This window comes from Amia ocellicauda, chromosome 9 (genome assembly GCF_036373705.1).
Source record: "Amia ocellicauda isolate fAmiCal2 chromosome 9, fAmiCal2.hap1, whole genome shotgun sequence".
NCBI lineage: Eukaryota > Metazoa > Chordata > Actinopteri > Amiiformes > Amiidae > Amia > Amia ocellicauda.
The window spans coordinates 17,981,664-18,001,366 of record NC_089858.1 but is presented as its reverse complement, the minus strand read 5'-3'; the positions used below and the strand labels follow the sequence as shown (position 1 = coordinate 18,001,366).

Here is a 19,703-nt window from a genome sequence, read left to right as displayed (position 1 = left end):
GGCCAATCAGCAATAGAGCAAGTTGACGGACGGGCAGACGCTGCCAATGGGCGTGACAAGGATGTCGTCCAATCACGCGAGAGGGCGGGGAAACGCGTTCCTATGGTTACCCGGGGAAAGCGTCGTGGCTGTTCGCTGCAGAGAAATAAACATTATCAGCACAACCGACAAGGTGAGAGACTTCCTGCCACACCACTGAGTAACGACTCAATATGGCTATTTTATCTATAGCAAATAACAGACTTCGAATTCAGATCTAGGCTAATCGATATGTAACTCTGTCTACTGCATCAAGAACTTCTGGCGAACTCTCCTCCTTCAGAAAGAGTGGCAGACACCGAGGGCAGCTTGGTCCGGGTGTTTTCAGTAAACAGACGGGATGGTGAATGTGTGTCTATGTGTTTGTGTTTGAGTGTCGTAGCAGCCGAAGCGATGCAGCCGCCGCCGAGCTATAGTGCCGTGGAGGAGGTGGACGCGGATCCCTCCCTCCGCAACGGGGTGTCGGAGTCACAGGGAGACGCCATCACTGCCGGCAAAACGGGTCCAAACTCAGAGCTGGTCAAGAGTGCAGAAGGTGACAGCACGGCAGATAAGGCGAATAGTAACGTCCAGACACAGGAGTGGAAGAAAGAGAAGGACGGCGGGCCCAGGTGATTTCCTGCGTATTGCACACAAAAAAACACGAAATAAAGCAACACATGCCTAAGCACAGTGTTATAATTGTTGTTGTTGTATTACAGAATGACAAAGACATTTCTGAGGAAGCACTGCAAGAAACATAAGCTGTACCAGACTCCCTACCTGAATGACACTCTGTACCTGCACTTTAAGGGTAGGGCTGGAGGCCACTCTTTCTTCGTAAACATGGCATTTGTCCTCAGGAACACAAAGACACACTTTAACCTTTGAAAGGTTTCATCTATTATTATTTACTGAAATGCATGATCTTAATCTGCACATGAATTGCACCTCTGGCAAATTATGGAGGGTGTTTGCTTTTCTGCGTTGGGCTCCTCTAGGGTTTGTCTCGATTGAAAACCTGGAGGAGTACACAGGTCTGAAGTGCCTGTGGCTCGAATGCAACGGGCTGCAGAGAATCGAGAACCTGGGTGCCCAGACGGAGATGCGTTGCCTCTTCTTGCAGCAGAACCTCATTCAAAAACTGGAGAACCTGGAGCCCCTGCACAAACTGAGCTTACTCAACGTCTCCAACAACTACATTAAGACGATTGAAAATATCTGTAGGTGTTCTTTTGTTAAGCATTTTAACCCCACCTCCCCCAGCCCCGAGACAGTTTCTCTCTGAGATCAAATCATACAATACTGGAAAATGCTCAAAGGGAATATTTCAGGAGCTGTATTCATCTGCACATTGTCTTTAAATAAAGTCTATCTAGAAAATGGCCTGTTTTCAACAAAGACACCATTTTGCAGTTCATGTATCTATGAATATCAAACCTCCTGCCTAATGACACTTATGTCTTTTTTTCATAGCTTGCCTTCCCAAACTAAGTACTCTCCAGATTGCCCATAATCAGTTACAGACAGTGCAAGACATTGAGCAGCTAATGACCTGTCCCAGCATCAGTGTGCTCGATATGTCTCACAACAAATTGAACGATCCGGACATTGTCAGCGTTTTGGAGGCCATGCCTGATCTGGTGAGTTGGAGTTGCACTTAACTGTTTGTGCCCACTTGGAAATCATGTAAAGATAGCACAGTAACCAGTAAGAATGTGACTACCGCCAAATTGTGCATTCAAATTCAGCAGTTTCTCTCTCCAGTGACTAGTATACATCTCACTGCAGTAAACTGTTTTCTAAAGTGGTTCCCTGATTATACACAAATAGCAAGTCTCTCAGTTAAAACAATACTGGAGGTACTCCTACTGTAACCACAATTCTGTTTGTAAAATATGGGCTCCTTTGTTTCACTTTTTTTTTCTTTTTTTTCATCCCTTTTAAGCGTGTGTTGTATCTTATGGGTAACGAAGTTATTAAGAAGATCCCCAACTACAGGAAGACATTAATTATTCGCCTGAGACAGTTAACATACCTGGATGAGAGACCAGTGTTTCCAAAAGAGAGGTAACTTACGCTTCTTATAACAGAAGTAAATGGGCCCACAGTAATATACAAAATGTCTTGATTGGACCACTTTCTATAAAATCCATCTTCTTTTAGTTACATTTGAGAATAAACCTTCCAGCCTATCTTAAGGAAGTGTGTAGTGAGATTAAATTAAATGTGAAACTGTCACTTTTGTTTGCAAAGAGCTACAGGAAACAGCACTAACATTGAATCAGAATATAAGATGATTCAGAGTCAAGTTTTTGACATAGAGGGGAACTAATTATGCTACAAAGCCATGTTACTGATGCAATGATTCATTTGGCGTCTTTTAAGAGCCATCTGCTTGAAGATCTGGGATCACTTAACACATAGAACTTTCTTTGCACAAATGAAAAAGATTAAAGGACGAGAATTCTGAAGATCAATCCAATTCAAACACGTCAGTTGAAAACACTTTTCTCGTGTGGTTGAACCAGAGCCTGTGCCGAAGCCTGGGCTGCAGGAGGCCTGAAGGCAGAGAAGGAGGAGAGACAGAGGTGGGAGACGAGAGAGAGGAGAAAGATCCAGGACAGCATCGATGCTCTGACCGCCATCAGTGAGAGAGTCAGGGAGAATAAGAGACTCACGGAAATGGGGGAGAGAGGTACAGTAGTGTGCGTGATTGGAAATTCTGTAGGATTCCCTAGTTATAATCCTGATCAGGTACAAATACATACACAGAATTTGAATGCTATACAAATATAAGTAATCACAACAGAGAAATAAGCTAACAGGACCTTACATCTCATCCCAGGGGGAGGTGTCTCACAGATGCCAGTTGATGAGAGCCCAAAGGATAGTGTAGATGAACCGAAGGATTCTGCTGGGCACAGGCAGATCGAGAGGTTTGTGAGTGAGAGCATGCAAGCCCACAAAGAATTTGTGGAAGAGACCGCAGAAAGAAATTGCCAAGGTGATCAGGGAAGCACAGAGATTGCCACAGAGCTTCCACAGCCAAAGGAGCCCGATTCAATTCTCAGCGTCAAAGGAATGAAAGAGATGTCCCCTGCGCATTCGACTACAGGTACAAATGAATGACTTCTTGTATCTGCTCTGTAATCAAATTAGCCAAGACAAAAAACATGTATGACTGGTATTCTTATTTATTACTATTATTACATCATGTATAACTGATTGCTTTGTAATTCTTCTCATTGTTTCATCTCAACATTTTAGAACAATCTGCCAACCAAATGAATACTGAAGGGGCCCTGATCACAGAGCTGGAACACACACACTCCTTAGAGACTATTACGCTGGATGCTCAGCAAATGATCTGCATCGACGTAAGTTTCTGATTAACATCCAGATTGGTGAAAAATACACCAGGCAAGAACTGGACACAGAAATACTCCAAATGGAAACTAAGTTGATTGAGGATGCACTAATGATAATGAGTTCTAAGTCCCATTAGCACAACTGTGATGAATGTATATGCTGGGGTATTTTTGGCCTTGGTTATATTTATTCATACAGTTGACATTTTAAGGTGTCTCTTTAAACAAGTCTTTTGCATAGAAAGAGTCGATTCTCTTCCAGAAAAGCCAAGCACAGCCTCCAGCAGCCTTTGAAACAGCTCACCATCAATTGGAAAACACTCAAAACGTATGGGCTAACCCCCCCTGCAAGAGTCTGTAGTCAGGAAGTGATAGAGAGAGATGCAGGCTGTCACTGCAGGCTAAACATCACCGCATCAGCATCACAGAGTCAGAATACAGCACGCACATCTGCACAACTGTTACATATGTTAGAATAAGCAGACAGTGAAGTAAATAGTTATTTAGATGGAAGCAGAAATGAGACCTGCAGCAGAAAGCCTGGTTTACACCCAGATGAATGCTTCAAGAAGTATCATACATGGCAAAAACACAGATAGACCATTGAGCATTGCAACAAAATTCAAAATTGCATATTATATATAGTTTTTAGGTTATTGTTTGTTATTGCATATTTTTGTCCATTATTATTATTATTATTATTATTATTATTATTATTTATTTATGTATTTGTTTATTGGCAGACGCCCTTATCCAGGGCAACTTACGAAACATAAACGCAATACAAAGTGCAAAAATACAGTTCAGTACAAGGCATCAAACATTACAAATTCAGATTTACATAATAAAAAGCTAATCAAAGCTTAATACATTTTACAAATTCCAATTTACACAAGTGAATTCAATAAATGAGGTCTTAAATCCTGGATTGTAAAAGTGCGGACAAGATGTTAGGTCACAGTCAAGGGCTACGGGAAAGGGAGAATTGGGGAAATCAAAATAATACGAGTACAAGTAATGCAAGAAGCATGTTAAAGTGCTATCCTATAGGAGAGTAAAGGACTAAAATTAGAAGAATTGTCTGAAAAGATGTGTCTTGAGTAAGCGCCGGAAGGAGGTCAAGGACTCAGCTGTTTTGACTTCAGTGGGAAAGTCATTCCCACTGAAGACTGCAGTAGTCTGGAGGGAATGTATGGGGAGATGAGGGACTGAATGTAATTTGGTGCAGTGTGGTCGAGACAGCGGTAGGTGAGGGTCAATGTCTTGAATGCGTGCCAGTATCTGGAGCCAGTGGAGGGAGCGGAGCAGTGGAGTAGCGTGTGTGAATCGGTGCAGAGAGAATACCAGATGAGCCGCAGAGTTCTGGATGAGCTGGAGCGGTGGGTAGTAGTTGCAGGCAGGCTGGCCAGGAGGGAGTTGCAGTAGTCCAGGCGGGAGAGGACCAGTGACTGGACGAGCAGCTGAGTCGAGTTGTTGGTGAGGAAGGGACGGATTCGGCGTATGTTGCTCAGGAAGAATCTGCAGGTGCGTGTCAGCGTGGTGATGTGCTGGGTGTAGGAAAGAGCAGGATCAAGGGTGACTCCTAGGTTTTTAGTGGAAGAAGAAGGAGAGAGTGTGGTGGATTTCAAGGGGATTGAGATGGAGAGATCAGCAGAAGGTAAGGAAGAGTGGGGGAAAAAGAGGAGATCCGATTTTGGAGAGGTTGAGCTTCAGGTGGTGCATCCAGGTGGAGATAGCAGACAAGCAGATGAGGGGGCCCAGGGAGCGAGTGTAGAGAGAGAATAGGAGCGGGCCCAGGATGAAGCCTTTAGGTATGCCTGTGAGGAGAGGTTGGGGGGGTAGATGAGGAACCTCACCATGTCACTTGGTAGGTCCGGTCGTTGAGGTAGGAGGAGAACCAGGTGAGAGCAGTCCCAGAGATTCCAAGGTCAGCGAGGCAGGAGAGGAGGATGGAGTGATCAACAGTGTCAAATGCTGCGGAGAGATCAAGGAGGATGAGGACTGAGGAGAGGGAGCCCGCCCGAGCACAGCTGAGTGAGTCAGTGACAGCCAGGAGAGCCGTCTCAGTGGAGTGAGCTGTGCAGAAGCTGGAGTGTCTTTGAGAGGAAGGGGAGTAGGGAGACGGGGCAGTAGTTCTGAGGAGAGGTGGGGTCAAGGGTAGGTTTCCTGAGGAGTGGGATGACAGCAGCTTGTTTAAATGCAGAGGGGAAACAGCCAGAGAGGAATGAGGAGTTGAGGAGGGAGGAGATGAAGGGGAGTAGATCAGGAGCGGTCACTTGGAGAAGGCGAGAAGGGAGAGGGTCCAGGGCACATGTAGTAGGTTTGTGACGTAGGAGGAGAGCGGAAACATCAGAGTCCGAGAGAGGTGAGAATAAAGAAAAGGAAGCTTGGTCGGTGGGAGGTTTGGGTGTGATGGGAGAGGAGGGGGGACTGTTGAAGAGCTTGCGGGTGTCTGCAATCTTGGAGAAGAAGGAGGCAAGATCATCAGCAGTGAGAGATGAGGGAGGGGGAGGGGCGGCGAAGAGGGAGGAGAAGGTGGAGTAGAGTTTGCGGGGGTTGTTGACAGTGGATTCAAAGAGTGACTGGAAGAAAAATGTCTTGGCTGAGGTGAGTGAGGAGGAGAATGTAGACAGTAGAGAGCGGTAGAGTTCGAGGGCAGCTGGGAGTGGTCCTTTTCCACTTCTGTTCTGCGGCACGCGACTGGATCGGGTTGAGCGGAGAACGGAAGAGATCCAAGGCTGAGGAGGGGAGGGACGGGCAGAACGAGATGTGAGAGGACAGAGAGAATCAAGGGAGGAGGTGAGGGAGGAGAACAAAGAGGAGGTAACGCAGTTGACAGATAGATGGGAAAAACACTCAATGGAAGGTAAGAGTGAGTGCAGTGGAAGCAAGGGTGGAGGGGGAGACGGAGCAAAGATTACGGCGGAAGGTGACCGAGGGAGTGGGTGGGGTGGGGAGGGAGGGGAGAGAAAGGGAGAAGGAGATGAAGTGATACATTGTACATATCTCTTTCTTTTTTTCAAACCTCGCCACATGTAAATAGTTGAAAATATTTATGTAAAACATTTTCTTTTTTTTTTCTTTTGCTGGTTACCTTTGTAAGAGTTATGTTATTTTCTTCACAAAATTAAATTGGACCTATAAATAATTGGACTGCAAAGGGTTAATGACAACAGAGAGATGAATAATATTTCACATCTTACATTTTTTTCTTCCTGTTTCCCTCAAGGACCTTCCGGATTTGGAAGAGGTCGAGACAAATGATCTACATGAAACCGAAGACATACTGAATTTCCAGGTACTTTTTTTTCATTGTTTTTACCTTTAGACCTTGGAGGGCAAAATCCTTGTCAAATAATGGACCTGGAATATTAAAAAACAGAAACTGAATCGTGATCTTGGTGCCACCTATTGGCAGTTCATATTTATGACAAGAGTTTCTCCTTTCTCAGACTATAGTGAAGTAGTACACAAATCTTAACATTGCTGTTTTGCTTTTTCTTATTTTTCCTGCATACATGCATGTTGCTGCACAAAAATCTAATTCTGTTCCCTTTCCTAGCCTGTTTACCGCCCGAAAATTGAAGTGCTCTCCGCAGCCAGCGATGACAGCGACTCGGAGTGGGAGACCGTGCAGGCACCGATAGAGGAGACTCCTGCAGCACCATTGGAGCTGGAACCAGCGTCACAGTTTTTCATCCAAGTCTCAGAAAACCATATGGCACTCAAAACAGAGAGCCTGGAGCCAAGCAGCCATATCGTTGGGCAAAGTGTGGAAGAAGATACGCCACAGGAACAAGAGACTTTGGACTGGCCAGAGAAAGCACAGGAGGTTTATGGTTCTGGTAAGAAAACCAGATGTCTTATAGAAGAATTAGATTAGGTTCAAGGCAAATAAACTGCCAACATGGGCTCTTTGGTAGAAACCTGATGCCAGTCTTTGGTATATTTACTCTACCAAGGACTCATTACAACTCTGTTTTAATGGGAGAACAGTAGAGGTTTACTAATAAAGCTATTATTGATATTCATGTGTAATAGTTATTTTAATTGTGCATGTGTGGGTGACATTTTGACTGCACAAAGAACACAGTAAGAAAAGTTATATGGTTTATTTTGTAGGCACATTATACACAAAACTAAGACTGAACCAGTTCATCATTAAAAAAAGTAAATAAAAAAATCTATTCATTAACCTTCATTATAAACACACACAAACACATTTAAAAATACATCTGATGCAAACACATATATTTAAAAAAAATAACTTCTGATAAGGAGACAGTGCTGTTTTTCGCTTTGTACTGTAAAGGGCACAAACTCACCTTGAGAATGAGTTTCAGGTGAACCATATGTATATGAAATATCAAAACATAAACAGTAAATACAAAAACATTTTTATTTATTCCTACAAATTACTATAAAAAAGTATCTGTTCATTACACAGTCCTGCAAAGTGTGTAACTGTGAAGTAAACCAAGCTATTATAAATGGCTTCAGGCTCAATCTGCTAATTAATTTACAACATCTTGACCATGTGTAATTTATTATGTTGCCATTGAAGAGCTATAAGTAACCACAGTTTAAATATAGGCAACACTGTGGGTGACTTCTCATTCTTTAATTAGTGCTTGATTTTAATTACAAGTCTGACAACTAAAATTAACATAGTAAAGAAGGCATCAGTGTTAAGACAATCAGTGTCTTCTGATGCTCAAATACCTTGACTGAAATATTTTTGGTCACAACAGATAAGGCAATGTGATAGTCAAGAATCTATCAAAAGTGTTATAAACAAAATACAAGTACTATTTATTTTAAAAAAGGGACCCAGACATCCACTTTTATCCACAGGTCACTTTAAAAGTGCTAGGGTCAAACGCAAAAGACGACTGCAGTCATCGTGCAGTTACAGGTCCAGGGCAACGAAAAGCATGCGGTCTCCTTCTCAAAGTGAAACACTGGTATCCGAGTTAACCCATTCAGCAACTGAGACGAAGACAGCATGGACCACAATGATTCACGTCAGCTCTTCAGCAATTCCAGTATTTCAAAATTCACATCTCGTTGAAAAAAAAATAAAAAGTAAAAACTGTAAATGGTTAAATAACATTAAAGATCACAAGAACCCCACCCCCCAGGAAACAAATAAAGTTTGGTAAAGCTGGTCTTGTTGACTATATCATTGTAAAGCCCCCCCCCAACCTAAAAATAAAAGACAAAATGTAAAAATCCAAACTATGTTCCTTAAAAAACATAAGGAATAATATACTCAATGGCAACAGTGTTGTAGGTCCTTCATATCTCCTTCTAAAACCAGATCCATAGTGTTGTGGAAAACTCTCTCTGTAGAAACTACACTGAAATGCACTCTTCTGATCAGATGTCAAAAACCATGGAAACAAGCAATGGCTAACTGCACTTGTGCCCTAACATACCAGCCATAATCGCTCAATGTAGGTATGTTCTGCACCTCCCACCCCTGTCAACCAACAGACGTCTTCCCAACTAGCACTGTAAATCACAAAACACCTTTGACAGACCTTTTCAGTGTCTTCTAGGTTTGTGAGCAATACAGTGAGCAACTCACAGCTTATTCAATTAACTAGCTTATGTAATAAACTAGTTTGGCAAGAAAAACTACCCAGAACACCCTGGGCTGAGAGTCTAGGAACACAACAAGGATGTGAATTACACTTTGTGTTTAGAGGCCTTAAAATGATCTAATAATGACATAATTATATAATCCTTTTCTAAAAGCGGGTAAGGTCATCTATGCTGGTGAAAGTGACACTACAGAAACACAGTGTAAGCTCCCCATGCTGGTAATGGAGTGGAGACATCGTTAAGATCAGATTTTGTTGGCATGACTAAAATTCTCCATGAATGCCCATAGAAATAAACAGCATTTTTGATTTCCCTGTATGTATAGCTGGCACTGTCATGAAGATACCACTGCAGGTTAACAGTTCAGTCGTTTTATCCAGCTGTCCTGTCAAAATACATGTATATTTTAGAATGTTTTACATCATGTTTCCCTCTTGGCAAAGTAATACTGGCTTCTAAAATTAAATTTTGAAATTGAAATGTTTGTTTGGTTCCCCCCCCCCCACACACTTTTACAAAAAACAAAAAGTATCCTTCTAAACACCGTTAGATACTTATATAGAGAGGAAACCACAAAAATAGGACTTCACTTTAAGTGCTTTGTTGAAGTGGTAAATCATACAGAAGACAGCATCCAGACAAAAAAAAATATATATATATATATATTGGGCAAGATATGTGGCAGCTTAACAGTAGTCTGTGAACTTCAATTAACTGTAGAAGATTTACCAGGGGGGGAAGAAAAAAAAAAAAAAAGTCCCTGCCTCACGCACTGGCAGTGATTGGCTTTTTGCAAATTAGTAAATGTGACTTTATTCCTGTTTGTAACAAACGTTTCTCTTGACTGTCAGATGAAAGTCAGTCGTGCTCCAGTGCGAAGGCCGAGAGACTAGGTTCCACATCGCGAACATTGGAATCTGATGCAGCCAGACGGTTCAAGCGAACTGAGGCTCAGTATGCAATATATAGTAGGGGCTGAGAAGAGGGAATGACACTTGATAAACACCTCTTAGTTTGATAACCACACATCAGACACTTGACATATTTGAGTATTTGGCACAGTAGCTTCTGCAGTGTCGATTACAAAGCAAAGCATGAAGGGAAGAAAAACTTAGAGCTGGGATGAACAGGCACAGTCAGCTCAGTCAAGCTTCCTTCCTTTCTTCCTGGGTACACGAGTCATGTTTACAAACACTCTGCTTCCAAGTAAATCTGCCTACTTTCCTTTCAACATGTCCAGGGAAATGTTACTGTCCTTTGAGGCTGGAATTTAAAAAAATTAAATAACTTGAAGAAGAGACAAAAAATATAGATATAATGTGCATCAGGGCTAGCCAAAACTCCCTATTAAAAAACACACACACAGGGAGTGCATTTAAAACATCACTCTCAGTATGCCATGGTCATGCATACTGGTTTTGCAATTGCTCACAGGATCATGTTAATATCTTTCTGAACTTGTGCCTTGTGGCTATCTAAAGCATTGGACTCATGTCAAATCGCATTGACAGTTCAATAAAGTTACTGTGGGTAACAAATAAACATTTTAAATAAATACATGGCAAACATTGGCCAGAGATCTGCAGTCAATTAACCCCTGCCTGCTTGTTCTGGCACTAAAAAAAGATCATACTATTCCTAGAGGTGTTTATCATCCAGTGAGTGTTTACAGTGTGCAAAGACAAGAGTACTGTACTGAATATTGGAAAGGAATACAAATAAAATAACCTCAGACTAAGATTAGCAATCCATTGGTAGACAGCTATAAGCATGTTACTAAAGGTGGAGATAAACACTGTTAGAAGTCTGAGGGGATCGTCTACATTTGCATAGATGGTCTTGCCATTTCAGCGCTCAGTTGTCAAATATTATTTAATTACCTAGAGACCTAGATACTTCTGTGGCAGCTTGCTTAATTAAGTGGTAGCACTCCTTGAAATTAAAACCTTCATATGATCAGATAAAGTCATTAGCAAAGATTTCTAATATGAAAATCACTTGCTGAAAAAATGTAACAACTGTAATTGTTAAACTGATTTCTAACACAGTGACATTGTGCCCCAAGGTGTGTGTGTGTAAGGCCTCAGACTTCCTTTGTTTTTTTGTAGACTTAATGCTTCCACTCATGGTTCACAGCAGGGGCATGCCTGCTCCTTTACTCACAATGCCTTTTCATAGAGGCTTTTACACAACTTCTACAGCAGCATTCTTTGTGGAAACCGTTGTCATTACGATTGTTTTTTTGGCTTTGGAAAGAATCCTTCATAACACTTTTATAGAATTCTGTTCAACAGATCATTCAACTTTAAAACCACCAAGATTTTCCTTAAGAAAAAGAACATAATAAATAAATAAAAGACAGTTACAAAAAAAAAATGAAAACAAAATGGGGAAAGAATAACAGAAAGAGAGAGAGAGCAGAGGGTGGAGGGTGTTTGTGGGGGGAGCCGGGACAGCAGCAGTGGAGGTGGGCCTGGGCCAGTCTTGTCCTCAGCCATTGTACTGCTGCTGGTAGCGCAGGTTGAGCTCCCGCAGCTCCCTCTCCCGCACGCGCCGAGACTTGGTGGACTTGGTAGAGCGGCTGGAGCGTGTGGACTGGGCGGACTTGGTGCTCTGGCAGCGCGAGGATGCCCTCTTCAGGAGGTTCTGGGAGATGGAGCGGTGCAGGTTCTTCATGGAGGAAGAGGCGGCCATGCTGACCACCCAGGGGTGCTTCAGGGCCTGGCCCGCCGTCATGCGCTCGCTGGGGTCCACCGTCAGCACACGGTCTATGAAGTCTTTGGCCAGGTTGGAAACACTAGGCCAGGGCTGCAGGACAGAAAGAGAGAGAGAGGGAAAGAGTAATTAGGTCACTGCAGAAAAGCACATAATGCAGGATAATAATATTAAAGTAAAAATACACATAATTAAAATAATGGTTGAAGAGCAAGAAAAAAAACAACTGGGTGATAAGCTATAGCTTCATAAAAAATACATTCACTCAGTAGAGGGCAGTAGAGAGCAGGTAAAAAGAAGACGGGCTCCAGAGTTGAGGTGTCTCTCATTTATTCATCCACACGCGCAAATTTAAATGAATGTTTCTGAGGAGATCAGTATTTGAAATAAGGAAAAGCCTCATTTCCAGTCAGCATCGTAACGTAAGTTGCCCTGCAGAAACCAATTAAAAATCAATAAACAAGAAGATAAGATGTAAGACTATAGCAAAAGAGTTCTATGAAATAATGAGCATTAAATGTGATCAATCTCTCACAGGAAGAATGAGATTTATTATTATGAATAATAATTCATATTCTGAACAATTTTACAATATTAAGCAGTTCTGCTACATAAATTAAGGCCCAAAACAAAGAACCTTGATGCTGGAGAGAGAGAGAGAGAGAGACATCTCAAAGATCCCCAAGAGCATGATTATATCCTACAGTTCATTATTTATAAATGGCGCAATTCACATGCAGATGTTGGGCATAATCACGAGACCTGTAGCCATGGCACTGCAATGGCCTTCTGTAGACTCCAGCTGTATATTCAGTGCTGTCCTGTGCTGCAGCCACCACAAAGCAGCACAGTTTCTACAGACCAGGCTGGAGTCAATGTGCCATGAACTAAATGAGCTTTGTGACTTGTGACAAGATGGGATTGGGCTGCCAAGTGACATTTAGAGCAGCTTTAGTGCAGCGAAACAACCTCTTCTCAATAAGAGCTGTGGAATTACATGCAACACACACATGAGCAAAAGAAAGCGAAGGTCTAAAGATAAGTGTATTTACTTCTTTATAAGCCACAAGGAATACCTAAGGGAGGAGGAGAATGGTCTTGCTCAAACAAAGTTGGCTTGAGGTCTGTGCTCCAGGCGTTCACTTTGATATTAATAAAGCAATTAGATGGGAGACATACAAGCTCAGGAGTTTGTCCACTCTAGAAGCAATGCATAACAACTCTCCGTTCGATATCACGTAGCACTTTACAACAGCAGAAATAAAAATTGCAAACACAGCAGAGGAATGTCCCAGATCTATCCCCACTGTTCTTCATGTTTTCTTCACATAACTGAAGGTCTCCTCCTACAGTCATTCTCTTGATCCATCTGAATAAGGCAGAGGAATAAAGTTCTTCAGTGTTCTTAATGGTCTTATAATGCTTTAAAAAGCTCAGGTGAAGGTCGCAAAGGCAGTGTATCAAACTCAAGAACACCAAAGTGTGTGTATACATCTCTCTCCCAGTACCGGTGGGATGAGTACCTTACTCTTCGAATTCCACACTTCTGTGCAGATCTCCGCTGAGCCTGATTCTCGAGTGACAGGTACAAATGCACTGCTGCCCTGGTCCTGTGGGACTGACAGATTGTCACTCTGCAGATTAAACACATTTACGTAAAAGGGTAGCAGGCAGCCACTCCATTTCAACTGTTTAAAAATAAAAAAAATACATAATCAGTGTTAGGATGTGCCATCAGGAGGTTTGCACAAGCTTTGTATTACTGTGCATCTCCTGATTCATTTCCCACATATCTTTCAGTCATCTCCAACCTGCACAGTCAAGGCACAGAACTGGCTGGCTCTGAAGTGGTCCTGGCAGCTCAGTCACGGGGTTAGAGGTTACATTAGAGATGGGCAAGTATGATGGATTAAGACTGTGTTCAAGGTTTTAAGGTTAGTCTCCTGCTCCTCCTCTGAAATTTGTCTAATTCAATACAGAATATTGCACAATTACAACGCTAATGCGGGGAAAATATTTGTATTCAAAAAAGCTGGAGTAGAGGGAAGTAACACAAACCCTAACAATTAAATGAATACTGCAGCATTAAGGAAAAATGTAAACTGTTAAAAACTGATTTTGATTTAGGAAAGGAACTTTAGAACTAATTGTATTTCTAGGATATAAAAAGATTGGTAGTGCTAACTGGGTCCACAGTATATCTTTATGACATTTCTCACAATGACCAGACCCAGATGACAGCAAAATATAACAGGGAAAGCTCTTCACAGCACTTATGCACAGATTTAATAATACTGTACAAACTCAAGATTGCCAGTAGCTTCTCAAGCCCATGCTGTATTTATCGCAATGCAAAAGAGCTTCCCAGTATCTGGCCCTTGCTGCACTGCAGTGGTTTGTGAGCTGACAATCGAAGTCAAAATATACAGAAACAGTGACACTACGGCAGCAGGGTCAGAAGTTCATTTTTCGCCGGGATGCCTATCCACCTGTCTCAAACACACCGTATGGCACGGCATTGGCAGAGCGTTGGCGCACTGCAGCCCCAGCCTGAGTAGCTCAGTGCAGGGCTAGGAACGTGGGCAGCCAGGGAGAGGAAAGGGATGACAGTAACTTGGTACTGCACTCCGCCGCTTTGTGCAGCTTCTTTCTACACAGATCTCAAAAGAGAGATAAAGACTGTTGAAGAAGCTGTGCTGAGTTGAAGGAGCGGGCTGTGATCACACAGGCGTATTGTAGGACGGGAATATTCCTGCTGAAGAATAAACTCCGGTGCCCAGGGGGTGTACACAAACACACACCACAAACATCTGACTGCAGTACTACAAAAACACATTTATTGATCTTTTCGCCAGACATATTTTTGAACCTCTCTTGTCTTACCTCAAAGAGAAACATGCAGAGCTTCTGGGTATGTTCTTTCCAGTTGTTGTTGTTGAAGAAACATCTTATTTTAAATTATTTATTTCCCCATCTGTCATGCAAACATTCAGTGGTCTGACAACCCATGACTGCCGATACCTGACAGACTCCAAAGCATAGCTGGCTGACATGATATAGACTCCGAGAGCAATGTCCACTGACGCACTGGTTTTTAAGTGTGAGAAGAAAGCAGTGTGCTTTAGGAATTGCTCTTTACGCTTCAACTCCCCCAGAGTCGCCCATGGATTCAATACGCTTGTGTTGCTGGTGAGAATGCAAGCTGGGCTCAAAGACTGCGGTAGTAATCTAACTAAGTGAGACTTTGTTAATACCTTGCAGACACTTTCCTGAATTGACAGCAGACGACAAAATTAATTGAACTGAAGGAATAGTAAAGGTACGTACACAAATACATAAATAACTAATGTCATAGAAGATACACAAAAAAATGTTACTGTCCATTTATTTATACTTCTTTCTTTAGTTACCAATTAGGTAGTATTTAACCCAATTACTGCATTTTCACAGGGACCTGCAAACCTTTAAACCACAAATGCATCACTTGCAGTCCCGGAGACTGCATTGCATATTCATAGCACGCAGTCTTGACCGTCAGTCAACTCAGTTTCATCGTGGGGTTTCACATGATCAAAGTGACGCCGTTTAAAATGACAAGTATTTTATGGTTTCTAGCTCACACTCCCTGCACCTCTCCTCTGCCTTCCTTACACAGGCTCTCTTGTCCACAGATTGCCACCACAGCCCAATCTCTTCCATTTTTACAACTTAAATGGATTCTATCCTTCCCCGCTATTGTTGATCAGCAGGAAAGCCAATTGAATGGTATGGGGGCTGTCCTCCCTCCCAAACCAATTTCACAAGTTCGGAATGAAGAGGTCACCTTTCAAAGTAACAGGAATTTCTCATTTCAACACTTCTAAACCAGAACAGTGAACTGTCAAAATCTGACATATCTCCCAAAGTCAGTTTCAGTTTCATCGGCAACAATGCAGATAACTAATAGAAAATAGAAAATGAAAACTGGCAGGGTTGTCTTTAGTTATATATTTGTATGTTTGTTTATATATTTAATCAATTCACCTATCTGCTCAGGATGTTAAAGACAGAATGGGGTTTCTACAGGGTTAATTGAACTGGGCAGAGACTTGTAATATTGGTGTTGGCCAGGTTGGGTCAGTAGGTAAACTACTCATGCAGACAATGAGTTCTAGGGAAAAGTCCCTCCTTTCTGCAGGCTCACAGTTCATCATAGACATTCTAAGCATTATTTTAGGTGTCAGGCTAATTAATTATATATGCATTCACTTTTAGAGATTCTAAGATTTAAGAAAAATTTAATGCAAATCCAAAATTAGAATATCTAGTCTCTGCGAAGACAACTAAGCAGTGGTTGAATAAAGCAGGAAAAACAGCTGTGCTTACCTCCCCTGAGTAACTGTATTTTCCCTTCAGTATTTGCCTGTACAACCTCGTCCTGTTGTCGTCTTCAAAGGGCATGGTGCCACTGAGGAGGATGTATGAGATCACGCCCAGGGCCCACATGTCCACCGCGTTGGAGTAGGGCTTCCGCACCAGGATCTCTGGTGCAATGTACTCAGGTGTGCCGCAAGTCGTTTTCATTAGGCACTCGTCCCCTTTCTTGCGGGTGCTGGCCAGGCCAAAATCTGTGATCATGATCTTGGAGTCTGTACCGGGGTGGTAGTACAAGAGGTTCTCGGGCTTCAGGTCACGGTGGGTGATGCCCAGTGTGTGCAGGTACTTCACCCCATCCAGCACCATCTGCAGCACCCGAGTGGCATCCCTCTCCGTGAAAGAGCCCTTGGCGATGATGCGGTCAAAGAGCTCGCCCCCGGTGGCCAGCTCCATCACCATGTAGACCCGCTCCTGCGTCTCGAAGACCTCGATCAGCTGGATGATGTTGGTGTGCCGCACGCGCCGCAGCACATTCAGCTCCGATTCACACACCTCCCGCCCCTCCCGGTACTTGGTCTCGATCATCTTGATGGCATAGGGCTGCTTGGTGCTCTTGTGTTCCACGCGCACCACCCGGCTGAAGCTGCCGCGGCCAATCAGGGCCTTGATATCATACTTGGCCGTCACTCGCGGGTCGAACTTGGCCCGGTATTTGGCCACCTTGTTCCTCCGGGGGTCGCTGGTGTCCTGGTGTCCATGGAGAAGATCCCCGGCCGGGCTGTAGGGGTTGTGTCCGGCCTGGGCTGGGGATGGGGAGCATATCTTCTCCCCTGTCTTTGCCCCACTGCCATCGTCTGTGATGAAGTGCTTATACTTGTCCGTGTTCTGCCCTGTGTAGGGCTCCACCTTCTTCACCAGGTCGAGCTGGACGTCATTGGGCGGCTCGGGAAGTACTTTACTCGTCCCACAGCCCATCATGTCACGATCCTGCCCCTGGTGCCAGCGGGCATCTTTATCTGCCTGCCATCTTCCGGTACCTTTGTTTGGACGATACAGCTTTGGGTTTCGGAGAAAACTAAAATAAATAAAGCAAAATCTGGAAGAAGATGTAAAATGCAAAAAATTTTAGTTCAGATGGTTTACGACATGAGCTTTTAATCCATTTTTTAAACAACGAAAATCAATTATTTAATCATCTGTGTTCAGAACAATTAATACATGAGGTCTGTGTTTGGAGTGGTGGTTTGTTTGTTTGTTTGTTTTTTTATTTTAAAATGTTTTTCCATTGGAACAGCACATTCTAAATACATGTTTTAGCATGAACCTCTGACTTAATTGCTATATATATATATATATATATGTTTGTGTGTGTGTACTTCGGCAAAACAGATTCATTTATACTGTGTCCTGCTACCAAAGGAGTGCCTTTCATGTAAGGGAAAGGAATGTTACAGAAGTTGAATTAAAAACATATACAGCACAGTGCATTACACATACAGTTCCATGCACTACTATATTTGTATTTAATTGAAAACATGTGTGTATGAATATGAATGTATATATTCACAATACAGAAAATGGTAAACATTAAAAAATAAATAACGGAATAACCCATGGCTATTACAGAGACACAAACCACAAAGGTATGGGGTAAGACACGCTTTGCTTACAATTGTGACTAAATATTTAAATAAACAGGATTTGTAGTAACTCAACAATAGCATTATCCCCCCCAAGAAGCATCGATGTTTATTAATCTTAAATAAACACGACATTTGCAGGCGCTTAACCCAGGCGCTCTGTGGTTCATGCGTGTGTGGAAACATGCATACAGCACATATGGTATCCTGCATAGATAGCACGGGCATGTTTTGGTTAATAGCGGAAGATCTCAAACAGCACATTGTCATTCTGTTACTGTGGTCAAATAACTATGTTGCTGGAGGCAACGAGAGATCAGGACTTCAGAGAAAACGTAGAAGAGGGTTATTGATGATGATGATGATGATGATGATAATAATGATAATGCTAAAACTGCATTCCGATTTTTATTTTACAAGGTCTCAAAATATAATGCAAAATTCTGCATATATTTATATGAATTGCCACTTTAAAGTATAAAGTTGAATTCCACTTCAGTATGTTTTATTCAGTATATTCATTCAAATAGGCAAGGCTACAAATACTTGTATTTTGTAGCTTTCACCAAAATCAAAGAGACTGCTTCTAGACTGGAGAGAAAGTTATTTTGTTGTTCTGTCTATTTAACAATGACTGATTGATTAATTAAAATGGTCGTGACAGTTGTTACCTGGCTGACACAAATCAAAACAGGACAATCTAACAACACCACCAGCAGCTCGGAAAGCAAACTTAGGGCGTAAGACAGCTGTGCAGTCTAGCCTCTGAACACTGATACAATGCATCCAAATATTTAGTGTTATTAAATCGCGTTAAAGTATTGATCTTAGTAAATAACACCACAATATACCCAACTACTTACACATGTCCAAAGACGATAAGTAGTAGGCCATAGTCAAGGGAATGGGGATATGCCGCTTTCATGAATGGTTATTTTAAACATGACATATTTCACACACAAAAGTAAACACGATGTCATATGTACTCACTTTCACTATTACAAAGCCGAGTTATGTGTGGTATTTCATGATTTGTTTTAACTAAACAGAACTGAAACGTTAACATAACAAACACACACAACTTAACCCATACTAATTAAGTGGACTAGAGCAAGATCCTTTTTTGTTTTCCGTTGTAAATCTGAAGTGATATTAAGTTATGCAGAAAAACTCACCTTCCTCTCTATATGATCGTACGGTTATTTGGAGTAATTCAAGGTGCAAAGAGTCCTTTCACAGCCCGCTAACTCCGACCTCCCCAACTCCCTCCTAGGAGCTCTCCTCTCCATTTTTTGTTTCTGTTTTTTTTCTTATATGTTGTATTTCTCCTTCCGTCTCTCCTACCCTAACAATAATAACCTATTGGGAAAACGGTAACGTAAGGCCTGGCCAGCTGAGAAACCCAGTCCTGCATTGCACAACTGACTGCACTGCAGGCTCTTGTTGTCCGCTGCAAAAACGTAAATCTGCACCTTTTTTCTTTTTTTTTTTCTTTTTTTTAGAAAAGTTTTTTGGGAAGACCTCGGCTTTTTTCGACACCAGAAACATACGAGTCCGTCGTGATCTCACTTCCTGGATACCAAGCAATGCGCCTTACCAACTAGATGAAGCTGTCTTATGGAGAAACTGTCATGCCAAGGCCGCCATGTTGGCTCTTCGTGGTGCAGAACTTCTACCGAGATATCCGCTGTGTGTGGGAGCCGAAATGGCGTTAATTTCAATGTTGCTTTGGAAAACATGCAAAATAAAAACGGTATAAACACCCTAACGGTAGTTAGGGTGGCCGACACTGTCTCCTGCTGTCTTTATGTCCCATATTTTCTATTTGAAAACTCTCAACCTATTTAAAAACAAAAAAAGTTTCTTGCCATTGGTAATTTAATTATAAATAGTAATATATGTGAATGGCCACAATCACCACCAGTTATTCATGTAAAAATATTAAATAGGATACATATTGGTGTTAATTCAAACGTTTTTCTCACTTTTATTCGAG

General features: G+C 42.2%; 2 protein-coding genes across 3 annotated transcripts; one reads left to right on the top strand and one right to left on the bottom strand.

Annotated features, from left to right (window-relative positions):
- Positions 1-102: 102 nt before the first annotated feature.
- On the top strand, positions 103-7,416 carry dnaaf1 (dynein axonemal assembly factor 1). 2 transcript variants are annotated; one of them, XM_066713569.1, is made up of 11 exons: positions 103-172; positions 414-650; positions 741-832; positions 1,020-1,241; positions 1,495-1,661; positions 1,967-2,088; positions 2,550-2,716; positions 2,867-3,136; positions 3,289-3,398; positions 6,619-6,687; positions 6,952-7,416. In XM_066713569.1, the coding sequence occupies exons 2-11, from the start codon at positions 433-435 to the stop codon at positions 7,270-7,272; spliced, it is 1,758 nt and encodes a 585-aa protein (XP_066569666.1). In that variant the 5' UTR covers positions 103-172; positions 414-432; the 3' UTR covers positions 7,273-7,416. The 2 variants fall into 2 exon arrangements, with proteins under 2 accessions (XP_066569666.1, XP_066569665.1); XM_066713568.1 differs by having other exon boundaries at positions 162-650.
- A 70-nt stretch (positions 7,417-7,486) lies between these two features.
- Positions 7,487-19,468, bottom strand: pskh1 (protein serine kinase H1). Its single transcript, XM_066713570.1, has 3 exons — positions 18,883-19,468; positions 16,077-17,163; positions 7,487-11,804 (listed from the first exon to the last, which is right to left on the bottom strand). The coding sequence occupies exons 2-3, from the start codon at positions 17,043-17,045 to the stop codon at positions 11,487-11,489; spliced, it is 1,287 nt and encodes a 428-aa protein (XP_066569667.1). The 5' UTR covers positions 17,046-17,163; positions 18,883-19,468; the 3' UTR covers positions 7,487-11,486.
- Positions 19,469-19,703: the final 235 nt, after the last annotated feature.

Bases quoted from the DNA above. Each gene is read 5' to 3' on its own strand.
- dnaaf1 (XM_066713568.1), top strand. From the start codon at position 397: ATGTGTTTGTGTTTGAGTGTCGTAGCAGCCGAAGCGATGCAGCCGCCG. The intron at 833-1,019 runs GTAGGGCTGGAG...GGGCTCCTCTAG, and splicing joins TCTGTACCTGCACTTTAAGG to GGTTTGTCTCGATTGAAAAC. The intron at 3,399-6,618 runs GTAAGTTTCTGA...GTTTCCCTCAAG, and splicing joins AGCAAATGATCTGCATCGAC to GACCTTCCGGATTTGGAAGA.
- pskh1 (XM_066713570.1), bottom strand. From the start codon at position 17,045: ATGATGGGCTGTGGGACGAGTAAAGTACTTCCCGAGCCGCCCAATGAC. The intron at 11,805-16,076 runs GTAAGCACAGCT...TCTGTCCTGCAG, and splicing joins AATACAGTTACTCAGGGGAG to CCCTGGCCTAGTGTTTCCAA.